Source organism: Penicillium bovifimosum (assembly GCF_028826915.1).
Source record: "Penicillium bovifimosum strain IBT 22155 chromosome Unknown utg000006l_segment0_segment0, whole genome shotgun sequence".
Taxonomy (NCBI): Eukaryota; Fungi; Ascomycota; class Eurotiomycetes; order Eurotiales; family Aspergillaceae; genus Penicillium; species Penicillium bovifimosum.
This window is the reverse complement of record NW_026622715.1, coordinates 2,378,613-2,398,507: the sequence shown is the minus strand read 5'-3', so window position 1 is coordinate 2,398,507 and position 19,895 is coordinate 2,378,613. Positions and strand designations below refer to the sequence as shown.

Here is a 19,895-nt window from a genome sequence, read left to right as displayed (position 1 = left end):
CGGACTGACTCCTGGCCCACAATTTTTGTGACCTACGGAGTACACACATCCTCGAGGTCCGAGTACATTAATATCGGACAGAAGTACTGATTCGCCCGTTTTACTGTCCGGCTGACTTTTGTTTGACTTCCTCGCATCTCACGGGGATGTCGTGTAAAGAGCATGGAGTATCTGCAATGTCAGTACAAATTGCAATCCTAGTCAAAAGAGAATGGGCTAAAGTGATACGACGTCCGTTGACCCTGAGGCCTGAACAATACAAATTACATAGATTGTAGGTTATCAACTCGCCTAAATCCCAGCAGTTCCTAAAAGTGGCCCAGTGGGTTGAGATTAATCCACCGGGTGTTTGAGATACAGACCTCACTAGTGGACTGTGTCAAAGGCTGGGGGGGGTCCCTGGTCAAGTTCTATCTTCGGTTTGACTCCCTTTTTTTCTCTTTCTCTCTCCTATTGATTTCTAACTTTCTCCAAGAGCTTGAGGCTCCTTTTGATTTGTATGATATTCCTACTCAGATGGTGGAAGATTAGGGCTGATGTGTTTTAGCTTTGAACGCCAGTTTGATACTAGCATTCGTTCCTCTCATTTTCCCCTCCGCCCTTCAAGCCAGGTAAGTCCTTTGACAAGTTGACTGCTGGTTCATTCAACTACTGGTTCTGACAATCTATAGTGGCATTGAGTGCCAATACATTCCTTTACAATCCGAATACTGTGGATCTTGCTCTCTAGATCATCTCTATTACTTTACTTACTGTGACCCGGCGTCATTCTCTTATTTCCCAAACTATCAACCAAAGCGACCAATAACTGCCTCTCAGTCTCAATAGTCCAAAGAGAAATCCTCTTTTGGACTGTCATTTCAAACCTACACATGATACTCTGCGGCCTTGACTTATTGTGATACCTCGGCATCCAGCGCAGCATAGTATTTGCACGCTTTCATACGAACAAACAGACACCCAACAATGAGCACGGATATCACTAGCCCCGAACTCAGGGGGGATCCCAAAAGACAAGGATCCGTCAAGCGAGCCAGGCAATTGCTAGAGGCCGGCTTACGCCCAGCACAGCCTCCACCTAATCAGGAGAGAGGCTCGCCTACCACGAGGAAGGTATCGCAGGAGACCCAGTGGCCTCTTACTGATACGAGCCTACCGGCGCATCCGATCAAACATCATCTCAAGCCTCCGCCTCTTCGTGGTCTTCCACCACAAAGACCGCCCCATCCAAATGAAATGCCCTCGCCATCCATCTATTCCGAAAGGGACGGGCAAGACTCAGAAATAGGCTTGGGCCATGAACCCATGCGCCAGCCTTTTATGGACGCCCCTGTCAGTCCAACCAGTACAATCGACATGACTCCGCGAATATCAATTGCGACGGATGAGCTGTTCAGACATTCCACGGCCTCGTCGACACCTTCTATCCCCAATTTGCCCCCCTGTCCGCCCCCTTATGCGCCGCCTTTTGCGCCGGCTATATCTCCCGTTCCAGAGTGGTCGGCGGATCCTCGTTCTACGAAATGCTCTGTCGCGTCAAGCCGAGCCATCCCTTCTAGTTGGGGATCTGGTCCCGCCGAATCGGAGATTCTGGGAGCATACCTCGATATGGAGTCAGACACTGACCAGCGTTCGTCGAGCCTTCGAAAAGATGACATCGTCCTTGTCCGGAATGCCAGTCTTGGAAAGCGAGGAAAGCCTACGATGCGGACTTATCTCAAGCCTGGCCCTGCGCCAGAATCTGCTGCTGTAGATCCACCGGTACTTCCCCAGGCGACACATACCAGGAATGCAGTGGCAGCATCTACGGGGTTGGGAGCTGCCGCAAATCAGACACGAACTACGTCTACTTCGACGGGATCTGAGAAAACTTCGAAGTGCGACAATCCAGAAGAGCCGCCCCGTTCCCAACAGCATGAGTCGATTTGTAGTACCGGTCTCGAGAAAGAGCTCGAGGCATTTGGAGCGCTGCCTAGAGCCGCGCCAACATTGAGCAATACTAGGCCCGGCGGCCGTAAGCCCCCTGCGCTGAATATGCACGCATTGCGAGATGCAGAGGCTCGCGGAAGTCTCTCCAGCTTATCTGATCTGATCCGGCGAGCGACAAAGCTTGCATCCAACCTGGATCGTGGGAAGACCGCCAGCCGCGAGGTCGAATTTAGAGGTGGAATGGGTAAGTTTCTGAAGTTATCCTATCACGGATATAAGATACAGGAATACTAACCTTGGACCTGTTCTGTGCTTAGGAACCCGACGTAATTCTGGCTCTCTCTCGGATATTCTCGCTTCCTTCCCACCACCAGGTTGGGCGACGCCTGAAGGCGGCCGTAGTTCATGGTCCATCTTCTTTGGGCGCTCCAACCTACGCAACGTTGAGCCCCTCGGCTCCGATGCGGACGAGAAAGATGCACCCCGACGCAGAAAGACGTGTTGTGGAATCCCCCGAAAGCTATTTGTACTACTGTGCATCTTACTCTTCATCATTGTCATTCTCGCAGTCCTGCTTCCCGTGTTTCTCATCGCCGTACCTCGCGAGAAAGCGAGCGCATCCTGTGCGCAGAGAAACCCCTGTGAGAATGGAGGCGTGAGCGTCTCAGGCGGCACTGAATGCTCGTGCGTCTGTTCAGATGGCTATACCGGCTCGCGGTGCACTGTTGCGGGTGATGATAGCTGCACCACAGCTCTCATCAAAAACGGATCGAATGCAACTATGGGAAGTGCGCTCCCTACCTTGTTCGATGAGTCCGAGAAGATATACAACATTGCTCTTGACCCGGTCACAATCATGGCGATTTTCAGTATGAATAACGTCTCTTGCAAGACGGAGAATGCATTGGTGTCTTTCAGTGATGTCAAGACCGACGATACCAGCAAGTCTCGCCGATCTGCACCGTTGGCCGACACGAGTGTGTCTGAGGATAGCATAGCCCTCAACGCTTCTCCATCCGTCACGGGAGTGCCAACACCAGCGACGGTCGCAGCCCGCGCCGAGGCCACCGAGAATGGTATCTTATATGAAGACCCAGAGTCAAGCAAGTCCGCTACGGCCACATCGATCCCCACTCGTATTCCGTCGGCGACTGGCACGTCCGCCATGTCCCTATCCTCGCCTGCTGAGGCCCAGGTTTCTAATTCAACTGGCGTCCCTGAGAAGGTTGTTGGGTTTTCAAGGATTGCGGTGTTGTACATTCTACAGAAGACGGGCTCGCTCGACTCGGCAATGTCTTCGGAGGATGCTATCCAAGAATATCTGACCGATTCCTATGCAAAGGCGGCTCACCCTTCCATGGCAGTGGGCGCATTCTCTCTGGATTTCGATAACTTGGTCATCAGTCTTCCCAATAGCACGGCGAAGGCAGAGTGATACACTGGTACTGTGGAAACCGAAAGGGTGTATATAATCATTAGCTAGATGTCCTCATGGATCCGGTGGAAATAGAGTAAAATGTGTGAATTGTAGGTTCTCAGTCTACCATCAATAGGTAAACTTGTAACTACCCGGTACCTGGGTACGATAGTACAACTGGGCTGTGTAGTGTGTAGTGTGTACGGACTACGGAGTATTGAACCTTGGAATGAGAGCGAAATCTAGGTCCTCGATCCTGTGGATCATTTCCTAAGTGGGACTGCGATGTCGTGATCGCACGCGGAGGTTGCGTGCTTTTGTCACGTGATCTCAACCTCTGCAGAAATGGCGTGCGACTAGCCAGTTCTGGATTTTTTATAGTTACTCCAGAGCCGGAGTCTAGGATGCGGCTGTTCTTTTTATATACACACAGTTACACACTCGAAGATTGTAGATATTGTTTGTGTATAACTGCATCACTCTGTACTCGATTGTCATGAAGAGATCGTCTACATGCCCCTGAAAATCCCACAGACGCGTGTACTAGATACATGGTACAGTGTCCTGTTCACAATGTCGCCATTTCCGTTGGCTCTGAGAGGTAGGGAGATATCACAGCCTTAGTACATGTTGGAATGCATAGATAGGAATACAATGTACAAAATCCTTAATCTACAGACCTTGGAGTACTTGGACTTGATACAATGTCCATGGTTGAAACAAGTTCAACAATAAGGCCCAGAGGAACGGAACGACCAAAGCCAAGACTTTCCACAGTCTCCACTGTTGACGACTGTTACTTGATTGCCGTACGGGGAGATGGTGCAATGCGCCCCTCTTAAATTTCTCCCTTCTTTTCTCCTCTTCTCTTTCTATTGTTTTCCTCCCAACGTCCTTTTATATTTAACATTCATTCACAATGGCCAACGCCCCTCACGGTGGTGTCCTCAAGGACCTTCTCGCCCGCGATGCTCCCCGCCACGCTGAGCTCGCCGCTGAGGCCGAGACTCTCCCCTCTGTGGTCCTCACTGAGCGCCAGCTGTGCGATCTCGAGTTGATCATGAACGGAGGTTTCTCCCCTCTCGAGGGTAAGTGCAATTGCGATATTCCCATTCGAAGTCTCATCGGATTGGTCATCTCTTTCCGTTTTCTCTGTTTGGAATTGGCGGTTGGAATAGGCACAGAGGGGCAATAGCTAATGGATGATTTTCATACAGGTTTCATGAACCAGGCAGACTACGACGGGTATGTGGGATGTGGGACGGTCTCGCTGACGTCCGGCGCAAGTATAACAGCGGCAGCTGACAAATGTGCATAGTGTTTGTGAGAACAACCGCCTCGTCGACGGCAATGTGTTCTCGATGCCCATTACTCTCGATGCTAGCCAGGAGGTGATCAATGAGAACAAACTACAGGCTGGCTCTCGCATCACTCTCCGTGACTTCCGCGACGACCGCAACTTGGCCATTCTTACTATTGATGACATTTACCGCCCCGACAAGTGAGTTTCTCCCGACCTGACCTTTTGAACGGGCGCCCTTCCTTCTATTGTCGCTTGCAATACTTCGCACGCCGTTATTGGATTTTTTATTGCCACTATTAGCGTTCGATGTCGCAAACTTCGCAAACCTACACAATCGTTCTCAAGAGGTCCGTGCTTTTTGGTGGGGCTCGCTGACGTGGGCTTCTCCCCAAATTTAGGGCCAAAGAGGCTAAGCTTGTCTTCGGTGGTGACCCCGAGCACCCGGCCATTGTGTACCTGAACCAGACTGTTCAGGAGTTCTACATTGGTGGCAAGATCGAGGCTGTCAACAAGCTGAACCACTACGACTATGTCGCCCTTCGCTGTATGTTACACATCCGTTCCTGCTTTGAATCCAGACTGATAGATCTTAAGACACACCCGCGGAGTTGCGTGTCCACTTCGACAAGCTGGGCTGGTCCCGCGTCGTCGCCTTCCAGACTCGCAACCCTATGCACCGTGCTCACCGTGAGCTGACCGTTCGCGCGGCCCGCTCCCGCCAGGCTAATGTTCTTATTCACCCCGTTGTCGGTCTCACCAAGCCCGGTGACATTGATCACTTCACCCGTGTCCGCGCCTACCAGGCACTCCTTCCCCGTTACCCTAACGGCATGGCCGTTCTGGGTCTGCTTGGTCTGGCCATGCGTATGGGTGGCCCCCGTGAGGCTATCTGGCATGCTATCATTCGTAAGAACCATGGTGCTACTCACTTCATTGTGGGTCGCGACCACGCCGGACCTGGCTCTAACTCCAAGGGCGAGGACTTCTACGGTCCTTACGATGCTCAGCATGCCGTCGAGAAGTACAAGGATGAGCTCGGCATTGAGGTCGTCGAATTCCAGATGGTTACCTATCTTCCCGATACCGATGAGTACCGCCCCATTGATCAGGTTCCCGCTGGCGTCAAGACCCTCAACATCTCCGGTACCGAACTCCGCCGCCGTCTGCGCTCCGGCGCTCACATCCCCGAGTGGTTCTCCTACCCCGAAGTTGTCAAAATCCTGCGCGAGTCCAACCCCCCGCGTGCTACCCAGGGTTTCACTATCTTCTTGACGGGCTACATGAACTCGGGCAAGGACGCCATCGCCCGTGCTCTGCAGGTCACTTTGAACCAGCAGGGTGGACGCTCCGTCTCCCTGCTGCTGGGTGATACCGTCCGCCACGAGCTCTCATCTGAGCTGGGCTTCACCCGCGAGGACCGTCACACCAACACACAGCGTATCGCTTTCGTCGCCACTGAGCTTACCCGCGCCGGTGCCGCCGTCATCGCAGCCCCCATTGCCCCTTACGAGGAGTCTCGCAAGTTCGCTCGTGACGCCGTCAGCCAAGCTGGCTCATTCTTCTTGGTCCACGTTGCCACTCCCCTTGAGTACTGCGAGAAGACCGACAAGCGTGGCATCTACGCCGCTGCCCGTCGCGGTGAGATCAAGGGTTTCACCGGTGTTGATGATCCTTACGAGACCCCTGAGAAGGCCGATCTTGTTGTCGACTTCTCCAAGCAGAGCGTGCGCAGCATCGTGCACGAGATCATTCTCATTCTGGAGAGCCAGGGCTTCTTGGAGCGTCTGTAGATGCTCTTATGAAGTTACGACTCTGTGAGTCTTGTTTGAGTTGATGATACGTTTAAAATTAGCCATGCATAGAACTTAGAAGTATGTGCTGGTTCTTGATTGTGGGCTGTTTGATTTCCCCCTATGGATTCCCCTTGCTAGATAGTTTGAAGTTGCCAATAGATTTGGTTTGGTTTTATGAGTAATGAGTATTGAGCTATGTATTCTACCGATAAAGAGCTGAGTATTCTTGCAAATCGTCACGTACTACTAGTTACTACAATGTGGACATCTCTCAATGTGTGGCGTTGCGTGGGGCCTGCAAGAATGGTCACGTGCCAGACAAACCGAACAAACACCGTGGATCGCCTCGAAAGCAGAAAGGCTTCACCACCTGGGCAGTCGTCACTGGTGTTTCCAGTATCCCACCATGTTACCTCCACGAAGCGCCGTCGGTCGAATACCGGCTCATGTCCGACCGACTCATAGTCGTCCGAATCCAAATTTCAATGTACATTTCCGACCATTCACCCACCGCACTCGCCTTCTTCTACTTTCGCCGGCGCCGGGCCGCCCTCAGCTTCCTTTCCTATCACCTCTCGCGCCCACTCGTCCACTCCCACCACTCTCAATCCACCTTCGACAGCATTTCGGTCGTCTGATTTCCACCGAAAGCCGGGAACATTACAAGCGAAGAGCATCACGAGGCCTCAAGATCGGCCTATCAGTCTGGGGAATCCTGGTCTTGTTCTCCGCGGTCAAGCTCGGCGTCTACCAAGAAAACATCGAACATTCATGGCCCACTCCACCGGAATGGACCTGGAAGAGTCGCTGGTGCCTGCGGTCTGCGCAGGCACTGCAGAATCCCGAGCAGATTGGCAAGTTGATGACCAATTGGCCCATGGTCGCCGGTTATCTTCGTGAGCTGCTAGAGCGTCTGGAGAACCTGGAAGGAGAAGGGAAAGGTCTCGTGGAACAAGACGAGGGTGGATTTTTGGTTGAAGGCATCGGTCGCACTGGGTTCGATATCTCCGCAAAGAGTGAACCCTGGCGTCGCGGATATTTCCAGGCCCTGATGGGAGCTGCCAAGGCCGCTGAGAACCTCGACGGCTGGTTGACTGATCGCAAGCAGAAGATATCAGCGCCTGCGGAGTATGTTGTTGGCCCCTCGAATCCTCGCCCAAAGCCCATGCCTGCCGGTCAGAAAAAGATACCACGGGAAGAGGACTGTGAACCAGCATCTCCCTCTCCGGAGAGCTTCTACATGAAAGTCTTGACAACGAAGGGCTTTAACACAGGGCAAAAACTCGATGCCGCCCTAGCCTACGCCGATTGGCTTGATTTCAAAGGTCTGGGTTCCACGGCGGGTGATATGTATACGTGGGCCTTGGACATCGCTGCCAGCGGGCTGGAGGGAGATGCCAGCAAAATCGTGGACTTGAAAACCGGGCTTCTCAAGAACAATAACGGAGACCTTCCATCAGAGAACATTCTCCGTGTCTCCACTGCCCTTGCCGTCCACAATGCCCGCCAAGAGAATCTCCCTGCAGCCCTGTCCCTCTTCACATCTGTCCTGAAAGCCCGACGCAGCCTCCCTCTGTCATCAGAGTTCGGCACAACCCCCTCACCCCCGTCTTTCCCTGGCTCTGCAAGTGACCCATTCACATATATGTTCAAATCACTCAAAAATGTCCTCGTTCCCGTCGATTACCCAGCACCTCTCCCATCAGGCGACCAGCCTCCACGCCGCACCACAGCATCTGCCTGCGACGAAGCAGGCCTGATGACCTATATCGGCGAAATAATCTACGCATCCTCATCAAAGGAATCAGGCCTTGCCTGGACACGCGACGCAGTCGACATGGCCGAGTTAACGCTCCACCAACTCAGTAACTCTACTGATCAAGCTGCCCGAACACGCTGTGCACAGTGTTTGAAGGTTGGTCTGGAGAACTGGAAAACCATGGTTCATTCTCTGGTTACCCGTGCCTGGCAAGAAGAGCAGCAGAGTAAGGACCAGGCTAAAAGTTCATGGTTTGGCGGCGAACGGCGTGCAGAGGCTAAGTCTCTCGATCGTAGACGTTGGGAGGCTGAGAACGCTATTTTGGAGGACCGGATTCGGCGCCTCTTCCCTCTCCTTGAGGGCGAGTCAGGGCTGGATCTCGTCGCCCCAAATAGTTCTTTGTTTGTCTAGTGCTATATACCTGTTCATATTCCATTCGATTCCTTGGAGTTCATTTCTTGGTAATCGGTTCTTGCTTGATCTCTTACTATCATGAAGCATGTATCTGATTCAGACTTTGGACTTTGTAATTGTACATTTTCATCTTTTAGTGAACCTACCTCTTTCTTCCTGTGATGGTATATTGTTTCATTTCTACAAAAGCCCCAATCAAACCTAAGGAGTCACGTACCTATGCCCTGGCGTGCGACTTACGAACCCCCAGATGAAGGGGGCCAGTGGACTCTCAACAGAAACCCCCAAGACGTCATGTACGCGCTGACGATATGCTGTATGGATAATTGGAGACTTCAATGCCCAGGTGGCTTTCGACGTGTATGGGTTGCCGGTCATACTGGTCCAGTACCTATCACAGATCATCATAACATTGGCCGAGAAGTGCACATCCCTGTTGCGAGGTCCTATGGAAGTAGCTAGTACATGTACTTGGCGGCCATGGCGGGGCCATTTACAATGAAACGCATTGGGTTGTAACAAGATCAACATCAGATTTAGATGAGAACGAACAAAAGAAAGCAGTAGCAGAAATGAACGTTGGCTATCAGTAAGCTTTGCTTCAATTTGTCAACTAGACTCTCAGCCCCCAAACATTTCACTGTGTGGTTATAACTGGGAACGGAAACCGAGGTACATGTACACAGAAATACCGGCCCTGGTGCGCAATCGGTGGCTGTCGGCATTTGAACGAACCCGAGATTATAGGAAGAATCTTGGGAAGGCCATTTAGGTGGCCTTGTCCTTGTTGTGGTAGTTGACTTCGGAGTTCCAGCTATATTCAGTTAGTTAGTCATTCCTTTCCTAACGTGACAACATGGTTGGAGAGCGGTGTTCGGTTGGTTTGCAGGCGGATAATCCGGTTGCAAACTAACTGATGCCACCAGCTTGAAATTGCATTCATACGGGCAGAGGAAGCCCACGCGGGTTTATGGAGGTCGGAACTCACAAGATGGTCTATTTAGGCGGTGATTAGCTCAAGTCAGCATACAGGGAACTCAATTAACATACCTTATCACCGTCTCCCCAGGGGAAGTTCTTCACACGGATGTTCTGGTAAGGGTACTCGGTGCGCTCCTCGAGAGGGGGCATGTGCTCCCAGTGCTCCCAGTGCTCGTTCCAGAGGTTGTAGGCATTGAGACCACCGCCGATCAGGCAGGGAATGACGGCACTGCGTAGTGGTTAGTTCTTCACTTCTGTTTTATCTGACAATCCCTAATCAGATGTCGCCCGTTCCGAAACGTACAAGATGGAAAGCTTGCGCCAGAGGTCTGTGCATTTATCAAGTCAGTAAATAGCAAAAATTACCTCCAATTGCTATCCGCGGATGCAGCGGAGGCCAGTTGGTTGGTGATATCATAGTACGTACCACTGGTGGAAGCAGCATGGTGCTTGACGGCAGCTCTCTCACGGTTGAACTCATTGTCGACGGCCCACGAAGGCTTGGACTCGACACTGTTGAAGCGACGCTGGACAGTGGAACGAACCGGAGTGGAGCGCGTCTGCTGCGAGGCACGCTGGAACAGGCGACCGAGATTGCGCTGAGGGAACATGGTGGGTGGTTCTTATGGGGTTCTTTTGTGACGGGGGTCAAAAGTGGTGCGACGAGGTTGGAACCGCCGTTAGCGTATCTGGGTGTCCCCGTGATCTCCCGGATTATGTAATTGACCTGATGTCATGGAGCCTGATTAATCAGGCGACAATACCCGTCAATGATTAAGCACGTGATAATTCAAGAGACAACATGCATCTGCATACAACCTACAGACGTCGATGAGTCTCAGAAAGACATTAGCTTACGAAACTCTGCGCTTTGCTTAGCCTGAGTGACCGAGTCTATCTGCTGTCATCACTGGCTTTGCAATTTGCTGGAAATGCTGCTTCTTGCGATCCAATAACCTTCAGCATGGGATTCCGCATCACCACCTGGAATGGTAGGTGCTATCTGAATCGCTGGATAGCAATTGGGAGCGTTGGATGAATGCTAACGTTTTATCTTATTCTAGTTAATGGTATCCGGTAGGAGAGGTTTCTGCAATCTTAGCTTGCTCGACACTAACGTAGCCAAAAGCAACCCGTTCTCCTATGAGCCATGGAGAGGGACACGCACGTTCGAGGTAAGTTGCGTATGGCCCCCTTTGCAGGTGTGCCAAGCTTATTCTATTCCAAGTACATGTTTGATACACTTGAAGCGGATATAGTCGTACTTCAAGAAACCAAGATTCAGCGGAAAGATCTCCGAGATGATATGGTCTTAGTGCCTGGGTGGGACTGTTATTTCAGTCTTCCTCGAATCAAAAAGGGCAAGCTACTACTCCCATAATCTTTATACAAATTCTCACAACTTCTAGGTTATTCGGGTGTTGTGATCTATACACGCAATGCCACATGCTCTCCCATCAGGGCAGAAGAGGGTATCACTGGGGTTCTCTGTTCACCGAAATCCGCAGTATCTTTCCGTGACCTTCCTAAAGAGCAGCAGATTGGCGGATACCCGACAGATGATCAGCTTTCCAGGCCTACAGCGGGTTCTGAAGGACTAGATTCTGAAGAAGAGCAAGACAACGTGGGCTCAAATTCTGATACCATCACTGATGCAGCGACCATCGACTCCGAAGGACGCTGCGTCATTCTGGAGTTTCCTGCATTCGTTCTCATTGGTGTCTATTGCCCTGCCAATCGGGATGAGAGTCGCGATAACTTCCGAATGGGTTTCCTCAATGCTCTGGATTCTCGGGTCCGTAACCTGACTGCGATGGGGAAACGTGTGGTTGTGACCGGGGATATCAATATCGCAAAGCAAGCTATTGATGCCGCACATGGAATTGAGGCCATACGGAAAGGTATAATGACAGAAGAGGGTTTTATATCACGCCCTTCTCGACGCTTATTCAACCATTTGATATCGGACGGCGAGGTTGTTGGCGAACGCGACGAAGGCAGGGAAGAGGCCGTCCTTTTTGATATCTGCAGGGCATTCCATCCGGGCCGCACAGGCATGTATACATGCTGGGATCAGAAGCTCAATTCTCGACCAGGGAATTACGGCGCAAGGATTGACTATGTGTTATGCAGCTTAGACATGCAGGACTGGTTCTCTGATGCAAACATCCAAGAGGGATTGATGGTTAGTATCGAACGCCTTGACCCATGGATTCCTTTATTAAAGCTCTCATAGGGATCAGACCACTGTCCTGTATATGCTGTCATCAAGGAGACCGTAAATCAGGCTGGAGGCGAGGTCAATATTCGGGATATTGTCAACCCACCGGGAATGTTCAAATGTGGCGAACGTCAACAGGATCGCTCAGCTGAATGGGCATTGCCCGCCTCTGGGCGCTTACTCCCTGAATTCGACGTTGATAAGCGTAGGAGTATCAAGGACATGTTCACTCGCAAATCTATGAGCGCCCCATCCCAATCAGAATCAGTCAAACCTGCCATCAGTGAGGCTAGCACGCCCACGGCTGAAGCCACAGCATCGATGGTGATGACCACACCGTTCGGATCCAATGACTCGCCCAAACAAGCTTCTGCGTCCACGTCTGAGAGAGATCAATTAACTCAATCCTCTTCCCGTAAGCGCTCGCGGCCATTGACTACGATGTCGGCGAAACGGTCCAAGTCCGCCATATTGCCGTCTCCTGGCGATTCTGCGTCTGGCCAGAAGACATTAACGGGTTTTTTCAAGCCAAAGACTCTGAATGTATGTGAATTCACCCTATTATTCATGCCTTTCTGGGTATTATTGAAACGCCATTGCTGACATCCAGAACATTCAAGTCATCACAAGTGGACGAGAAAGCCCAGGACGCCAGTTCACAATCTCAGAGCACTCCTAGAGAGAACACTGGGACTACTGAATTACCAACTGAAGAAGTTCCCTTGGACAATGATACTGTCGTTGATCCAATTGTCAGCAAAGAAGATTGGTCTAAGCTATTCACAAAGAAGTCTGCTCCGCTATGCGAAGGACACCAAGAGCCGTGTATTAGCCTGACCACGAAGAAACCCGGCATGAACTGTGGCCGTTTGTTTTGGATTTGTCCTCGACCATTGGGCCCCAGTGGAGAAAAGGAACAAGGGACGCAATGGCGGTGTCCCACTTTCATCTGGGCGAGTGATTGGAAGTCCCCAGGCGCGACACACGCGCGGTAGGATGTCTGTGTGCGATCCCGGTGAGAATCTGCAGCAATATCAACAATAGTCAGCATAAAGATGTATTCGTATGTGCTTTCTTGAACAGACTGTACCTGACACTCAACTCTCCATCGATAGCACTGGTTTTCTGACCCACAACGGCATGTAGTTAGTTCTTCTGGTTCTGAATCTGAATTTCTCATAGCGAATGAAAAGCAACTTACCCAAGTCCTCAAATAAGCGTAAAGAAGTCCACCTGCCTTGCATCCGCGTCCGAGTCTTGGCACCAATAGAACACCCATGGTACATCTACAGCACCCTTCCAGATAATTGTCCAACTCCACATTCCGTACTAACCACGATAGGCCTAGCTGTTTGGTAACGATGAGTATTAAGACCAACCCTTTGGTGGTGAGCACTTGATTTTGGCGATATTTGACGCGTTTTATGGTTGTATAAAATACGATCTTACAGTAGCGCGAAACGTGGACTTGAACAATTATCTGGAAGGGTACTGCAAAGCGCATGGTGGCACAGCCCGCATGGCTGCCGCGTGCCAGTCGCATGGCAAGTCGCATGTTGTCGGACGGTCCCAGCTGACCCCAGCATGTCCCCTGCATAGCGTGGCATTCCAAGACCCGTCTCCACGCCCGACTGGTGGATCCGCGGATGCAGTGCATCATTGCATGTCGATCCCAAGGGTCGGCTCCACTAGCGGCGGCTGTCAACAAAGGGTATCGAGACGTCACCTCATCCATAGCAGACAAAGGGGCGAGTATCTGAGCACTACTTGGGGTTGGGACTTCGAGATTGAAGCGTCATAGACGTCTCAAGCATTGGTAGAGCGAAAGTCCGGGGTATATTGGGCTATATGGCTAGGACGATATGGTATTTGGATGAGTCGTTGTGTAGAGCATTCATGTACTGAAGAATACGATGCAAGTAGCATGCAGATAATAGTTATTACTGACCATGCCTACTAACCATTTCTACGTTTTCTACTCGAATCTCTACAATCTAAAGAGGAGAGTAGGTTTTTTGGCATCTTACATATCTTCATTATGGAAAGCTATGGAAAGGCCTGTTGCTCACACGGAAAGAGAAGGTTCAGGAAAAGACCCTCCAGCCTGTAAAACCTGTCCTTGCTCTTGGAAAATTGTCGTGAGAGAGGTAAAGTAAAAATCGTACAAGTATTCAATCCACCTGGAGTGCCGACTAAGTCAGCATCTAGTCCCATCCGCTTTTTCTTTTTTGTTGTTTTTTGTTGTTTTTTTTTGTTTTTTTTTTTGAGGGGGGGATCAATCGAAGGGCAAAGGATCGTCCAAGGGAAGCCAGCCTAGAACATGGTGGGAAGAGGCATTCCCTGGTTGTCTGCGTGCTTGCGCTACAGCTGATCAGCCAACCGAATGTAGCGTTCACGAACTTCAGGGCGCTCGTTGCTCCAGCGATCGATAAGGATGCGGGCTTGCTCAGATGTTAGCTTAGCTCACATGAACTCACGCAGAGATAACTCACTGATCACGTCGTTGGACGCGCCGGGATTGGACTCTTCGACAAGACGCTGGGTGGCCTGACGATACAGAACAAAGCAATTCGGCTTCGGGGGTGTAACCAGGTTGGCAGACCGATAAATAGACTTGCTGACCTCTTTGATGCTGCGAGGAAGCTTAGAATCTTGCAGTTCCAGAGCCGGCGTTCTCTCATTGCGGTACTTGTCTGTGGTGCTAAGACACCAGGCGCCCAAAGACTCGTCGAAGTGCATGTAAGCAGTTCCATTGTTCATATTGCTGTCATGGTCAGTAATATAAGCAAAAGATTCAAGACTCAGACTCACCGCAATCGCCTGTACATCTCCTCGAGGTTATCCATGCCGAGGGCATTCTGGACGATGTTATTGGGGACAAGGATTTGACCCTTAGCGGCCTCGATGTTCAGGATTGCCTCACACCAAAGGGTCTCGAGGCAACGGCTATTGATGCTGCGAGGAAGCTTAGAATCTTGCAGTTCCAGAGCCGGCGTTCTCTCATTGCGGTACTTGTCTGTGGTGCTAAGACACCAGGCGCCCAAAGACTCGTCGAAGTGCATGTAAGCAACTCCATTGTTCATATTGCTGTCATGGTCAGTAATATAAGCAAAAGATTCAAGACTCAGACTCACGCCAATCGCCTGTACATCTCCTCGAGGTTATCCATGCCGAGGACATTCTGGACGATGTTATTGGGGACAAGGATTTGACCCTTAGCGGCCTCGATGTTCTGCATTGCCTCACACCAAAGGATCTCGAGGCAACGGCTAGGAGGCATGTCGTTGGGGTTATTAGTGAGTGGAGAAGTGAACATCTTGAATGACACGCCAGCAATGGAAGTAAAGAAATGCTAGAGAAGGATATGGAGTGATGAGTGGAAGATGGGAGTAGGGAGCGGGTTGAAGAAGTCGAAAGGGGGTGAAGAGAAGAAGAAGAAGAAGAAAGGAAAAACAAAGGGAGAAGATAAACAAATAAATAGTCGAGGGGGAACTGTCATGCCGCTTGGTATCTTAAGCGTTGATCTGACTTCTTTGTCTATGAAAGTCTTTGTCGACTTTCTTTGTTGACCTTGACCTATTTGCTCCTTCCCAGCCTCGGCCTTCTTAATGGTTGCTAGGGAAATCTGTCGTATTTGTTGCGATACTTGCTACTTCCCAGCCTTGTCGATTTTCTTTGTTCACCGTTTGCTCCTTCCCAGCCTCGGTCCTTTTATGGGTTGCTAGGGAAATCTGCTATATTTCTTGCCGTATTTGCTACTGACCAGCCTCTCCTTTTCTCCATTGGCTGTTGAAGACTTTCCGATTTAGGAAGTTCGCCAGCACCAGACAAGTCATATGGTCGTCGGTATAGTAGATTTGAAATAGAGATACATCTCGAGGAGGTACCTCACGACTCTTCAACTAGGTGATCTAGGCCTTATAACTATTCAATGCTTTACTGGAATCCCTTCCCAATTAACCATAAACGGATTAAATGTATTTGTGTAATTGGAAGCTCAATGCGGAATTTAAAGTTGGCCGTAGACGCGGGCGCTAAACCCCGGATCTGCGGCGCCACGTGGGCCGGATCTGCGGCCCGAGTTCTAACAACATGGGTGCCGAACTGGTACCTGACATCGAAGTCACTCTTTGTCTGGAGCTGTAATATCCTATGACATCCGTATTAGACTTCCTTTGTCTGGTGGGTCCTGCGTATTTGTTCTTCGGGGCTGGGTTATGTTTCCTATCCGAACAAAGAAAGCACGCGTTTGGTTTCTGTCCCACTAAACAAAGAAAGAAAGAAAGAAAGAAAGAAAGAAACCACCACCGGCCACCACAGTACCCCCTCGACTATTTATTTGTTTATCTTCTCCCTTTGTTTTTCCTTTCTTCTTCTTCTTCTTCTTCTCTTCACCCCCTTTCGACTTCTTCAACCCGCTCCCCACTCCCATCTTCCACTCATCACTCCATATCCTTCTCTAGCATTTCTTTACTTCCATTGCTGGCGTGTCATTCAAGATGTTCACTTCTCCACTTACTAATGACCCCAACGATATGCCTCCTAGCCGTTGCCTCGAGATCCTTTGGTGTGAGGCAATGCAGAACATCGAGGCCGCTGAGGGTCAAATCCTTGTCCCCGATAACATCGTCGAGAATGTCCTCGGCATGGATAACCTCCAGGAAATGCACAAGCGATTGGCGTGAGTCTGAGTCTCGAATCTTTTGCTTATATTACTGACCATGACAGCAATATGAACAATGGAATTGCTTACATGCACTTCGACGAGTCTTTGGACGCCTGGCGCCTTAGCACCACATGTCATCCTTGCTGCCGCCATTGCCGTCACCAACGCCATTTCTGAGCTGATCAAGGCCGCCACAGAGAGCCAGCAAGAGATTGTCCGTGAAGGCCGTGGCAGCTCATCTCGCACTGCCTTCTACAAGAAGGACAATCGCTGGACAGAGGGTTTGATCTCCGCTGCGAAAGCAGTGGCCTCTTCCGCCAACACATTGATTGAGACTGCCGATGGAGTTATCTCGGGCCGTAACTCGCCCGAGCAGCTGATCGTCGCCTCCAACGATGTCGCTGCCAGCACTGCCCAACTTGTCGCCGCCAGTCGTGTCAAGGCCACATTCATGAGCAAGACCCAGGACCGTCTGGAGACCGCCAGCAAGGCTGTTGGTTCCGCTTGCCGTGCCCTCGTGCGACAAGTGCAGGACATCATCAAAGAGAAGAACCGCGACACCGATGAGGGAGAGGACTATGGAAAGCTGAGCTCGCACGAATTCAAGGTTCGCGAGATGGAACAGCAGGTAAGTGACATTTCCTTCATCATTGCGTCGCACCCATCTCAGAAACTAACGTATATCCCCCGAATAGGTCGAAATCCTTCAACTCGAAAACAATCTCGCTCGTGCACGCCAGCGCCTTGGCGAAATGTGCAAGATCTCATACCAGGAGGAGTAAGGACGTCGTCATTTGTATCTTCCACCCCTTATTGTCTATGCAAATTCCCCATTTCTCTTCCCGGTAGCTTGGTTTTCGTCCGTGTTGCGTTTTGCGCTCTTCGGTCTATTCTCTGCTCCCAAAGGCACGTAGTTAGTTCAAGTTCTGAATTTCCCATAGCGAATTGCAAAGCAAGCTTACTGTTGGAATGTAACTAGCAAGTAGACATGGGGAGTCATGTGACCTACGCGTGTGATGTGTCCTCATGCTTGCATCCCTAGCTAGATTAGACAATAACAACAACGATAACTACACAAGATTACACCGAGCAGGAGCCTCCACGAGAGTAGGCCTTCTGCCCAGTAATCGCCGTAGTCTTCGACGTTTCGCATCCTAGCAATTGCTGTGTGTAAAACCAACACTTACCCAATTCCTCAAATAAGCGTAAAGCAAGTCGGACTCCCCTGCATCTGCATCTGAGTCTTGGCACCAATAGAGCACCCATGTTACATGTAAAGCGCATGGTGGCACAGCCCGCATGGCCGTCGCGTGCTAGGTCGCATGGCAGTCGCACGGTCCCAGCATGTCCCCTGCATAGCGTGGCATGCCAAGACCCGTCTCCACATCCGACTGGTGGATCCGCAGATGCAGTGCATGTCTGGATGAGTCGTTGTGTAGAGCATTCATGTACTGAAGAATAAGATGCAAGTAGCATGCAGATAATAGTTATTACTGACCATGCCTACTAACCATTTCTACGTTTCTACTTGAATCTCTACAATCTAAAGAGGAGAGTAGGTTTTTTGGCATCTTACATATCTTCATTATCGAAAGCTATGGAAAGCCCTGTTGCTCACACGGAAAGAGAAGGTTCAGGAAAAGACCCTACAGCCTGAAAAACCTGTCCTTGCTCTTGGAAAATTGTCGTGAGAGAGGTAAAGTAAAAATCGTACAAGTATTCAATCCACCTGGAGTGCCGACTAAGTCAGCATCCAGTCCCATCCGCTTTTTTTTTTTGTGTTTTTGTTTTTCGTTGTACTTTTTTTTTGTGCGTTTTTTGTTTTTGATCTTTTTTGTTTTTTTTTGAGGGAGGGGGATCAATCGAAGGGCAAAGGATCGTCCAAGGGAAGCCAGCCTAGAACATGGTGGGAAGAGGCATTCCCTGGTTGTCGATGTTCAGATTGAGAGTGCCGTCGAGGGTGACAAGATTGTCACCGGAGGTCAGATCGTTGGCCATGGAGATAAGCTCAGTTTGGCTGTAGCTATCTGGTTCAGGCGCAACTCCATTCGGACCCCAGAGAAGTCCTTTGTCGTTCAGCATGCCCACAAGCTTATCATCGATTTCAATGTACCAATCTTTCCCAATGCGCTCGGAAGACTCTAGTGCATGCTGGAAAGCGGGCTCCTGATCAACGTAACGAATCGTTTCAGCATTGGCACGTGGGCCACGGCGCTTCCGCTCCGAGGGGCGACGAGGAGCATACTGATAATTCGGATGTTTAACTGCGTGCTCGCGCTTCAGCTGATCAGCCAACCGAGTGTAGCGTTCACGAACTTCAGGGCGCTCGTTCTTCCAGCGATTGCCAAGGATTCGAGCTTGTTCAGATGTTAGCTTAGCTCACATGCACTCACGCAGAGATAACTCACAGATTTCGTTGTTGGACACGCCGGGATTGGACTCTTTGACAATATGGTGGTTGGCCTGACGATACAGAATAAAGCAATTCGGCGGACGAGGGACATGGGCGGCGGCAGCAGCACCGGGAACGGGAAGACTCGGGAGTGTACCCAGGTCGGCAGACCGGTAAATAGACTGGCTGACCAGTTTGTGGTCTTTGAAGCTGATAGGAATCTCAGCATCTCGCAGTTCCTGAGCCGGCGTCCTCTCATTGAGGTACTCGTCTGTGGTGCTAAGGCGCCAGGCGTCCAAAGACTCGTCGAAGTGCATGTAAGCAACTCCATTGTTCATATTGCTGTCATGGTCAGTAATATAAGCAAAAGATTTGAGACTCAGACTCACGCCAATCGCTTGTGCATTTCCTGGAGGTTATCCATGCCGAGGACATTCTCGACGATGTTATCGGGGACAAGGATTTGACCCTCAGCGGCCTCGATGTTCTGCATTGCCTCACACCAAAGGATCTCGAGGCAACGGCTAGGAGGCATATCGTTGGGGTCATTAGTAAGTGGAGAAGTGAACATCTTGAATGACACGCCAGCAATGGAAGTAAAGAAATGCTAGAGAAGGATATGGAGTGATGAGTGGAAGATGGGAGTAGGGAGCGGGTTGAAGAAGTCGAAAGGGGGTGAAGAGAAGAAGAAGAAGAAGAAAGGAAAAACAAAGGGAGAAGATAAACAAATAAATAGTCGAGGGGGAACTGTCATGCCGCTTGGTATCTTAAGCGTTGATCTGACTTCTTTGTCTATGAAAGTCTTTGTCGACTTTCTTTGTTGACCTTGACCTATTTGCTCCTTCCCAGCCTCGGCCTTCTTAATGGTTGCTAGGGAAATCTGTCGTATTTGTTGCGATACTTGCTACTTCCCAGCCTTGTCGATTTTCTTTGTTCACCGTTTGCTCCTTCCCAGCCTCGGTCCTTTTATGGGTTGCTAGGGAAATCTGCTATATTTCTTGCCGTATTTGCTACTGACCA

At 50.4% G+C, this 19,895-nt stretch overlaps 8 protein-coding genes across 8 annotated transcripts; 5 read left to right on the top strand and 3 right to left on the bottom strand.

The window, feature by feature from the left end:
* Positions 1–966: 966 nt before the first annotated feature.
* N7515_008544 (uncharacterized protein) lies at positions 967–3,364 on the top strand (the record flags this gene model as incomplete). Its single annotated transcript, XM_056669288.1, has 2 exons — positions 967–2,173; positions 2,247–3,364. 2 exons carry the CDS (start codon positions 967–969, stop codon positions 3,362–3,364), a joined length of 2,325 nt encoding a protein of 774 aa, XP_056519118.1.
* A 901-nt stretch (positions 3,365–4,265) lies between these two features.
* Positions 4,266–6,439, top strand: sC (sulfate adenylyltransferase; the record flags this gene model as incomplete). Its single annotated transcript, XM_056669287.1, has 5 exons — positions 4,266–4,434; positions 4,564–4,591; positions 4,665–4,847; positions 5,048–5,193; positions 5,244–6,439. 5 exons carry the CDS (start codon positions 4,266–4,268, stop codon positions 6,437–6,439), a joined length of 1,722 nt encoding a protein of 573 aa, XP_056519117.1.
* A 409-nt stretch (positions 6,440–6,848) lies between these two features.
* Positions 6,849–8,612, top strand: N7515_008542 (uncharacterized protein; the record flags this gene model as incomplete). Its single annotated transcript, XM_056669286.1, has 1 exon — positions 6,849–8,612. One exon carries the CDS (start codon positions 6,849–6,851, stop codon positions 8,610–8,612), a length of 1,764 nt encoding a protein of 587 aa, XP_056519116.1.
* A 771-nt stretch (positions 8,613–9,383) lies between these two features.
* On the bottom strand, positions 9,384–10,207 carry N7515_008541 (cytochrome c oxidase subunit VIa; the record flags this gene model as incomplete). The annotated part of the gene is made up of 5 exons (XM_056669285.1): positions 9,384–9,429; positions 9,604–9,611; positions 9,666–9,825; positions 9,901–9,925; positions 10,024–10,207. The coding sequence occupies 5 exons, from the start codon at positions 10,205–10,207 to the stop codon at positions 9,384–9,386; spliced, it is 423 nt and encodes a 140-aa protein (XP_056519115.1).
* Positions 10,208–10,560: 353 nt separating this feature from the next.
* Positions 10,561–12,812, top strand: N7515_008540 (DNA-(apurinic or apyrimidinic site) lyase APN2; the record flags this gene model as incomplete). The annotated part of the gene is made up of 7 exons (XM_056669284.1): positions 10,561–10,588; positions 10,661–10,673; positions 10,726–10,771; positions 10,825–10,927; positions 11,006–11,781; positions 11,833–12,360; positions 12,438–12,812. The coding sequence occupies 7 exons, from the start codon at positions 10,561–10,563 to the stop codon at positions 12,810–12,812; spliced, it is 1,869 nt and encodes a 622-aa protein (XP_056519114.1).
* Positions 12,813–14,178: 1,366 nt separating this feature from the next.
* N7515_008539 (High mobility group superfamily) lies at positions 14,179–15,097 on the bottom strand (the record flags this gene model as incomplete). The annotated part of the gene is made up of 4 exons (XM_056669283.1): positions 14,179–14,258; positions 14,310–14,581; positions 14,629–14,904; positions 14,952–15,097. The coding sequence occupies 4 exons, from the start codon at positions 15,095–15,097 to the stop codon at positions 14,179–14,181; spliced, it is 774 nt and encodes a 257-aa protein (XP_056519113.1).
* A 1,219-nt stretch (positions 15,098–16,316) lies between these two features.
* On the top strand, positions 16,317–17,265 carry N7515_008538 (uncharacterized protein; the record flags this gene model as incomplete). Its single annotated transcript, XM_056669282.1, has 3 exons — positions 16,317–16,498; positions 16,586–17,111; positions 17,179–17,265. The coding sequence occupies 3 exons, from the start codon at positions 16,317–16,319 to the stop codon at positions 17,263–17,265; spliced, it is 795 nt and encodes a 264-aa protein (XP_056519112.1).
* Positions 17,266–18,379: 1,114 nt separating this feature from the next.
* N7515_008537 (HMG-box domain-containing protein) lies at positions 18,380–19,446 on the bottom strand (the record flags this gene model as incomplete). Its single annotated transcript, XM_056669281.1, has 3 exons — positions 18,380–18,840; positions 18,892–19,217; positions 19,265–19,446. 3 exons carry the CDS (start codon positions 19,444–19,446, stop codon positions 18,380–18,382), a joined length of 969 nt encoding a protein of 322 aa, XP_056519111.1.
* Between the last annotated feature and the right edge of the window lie 449 nt (positions 19,447–19,895).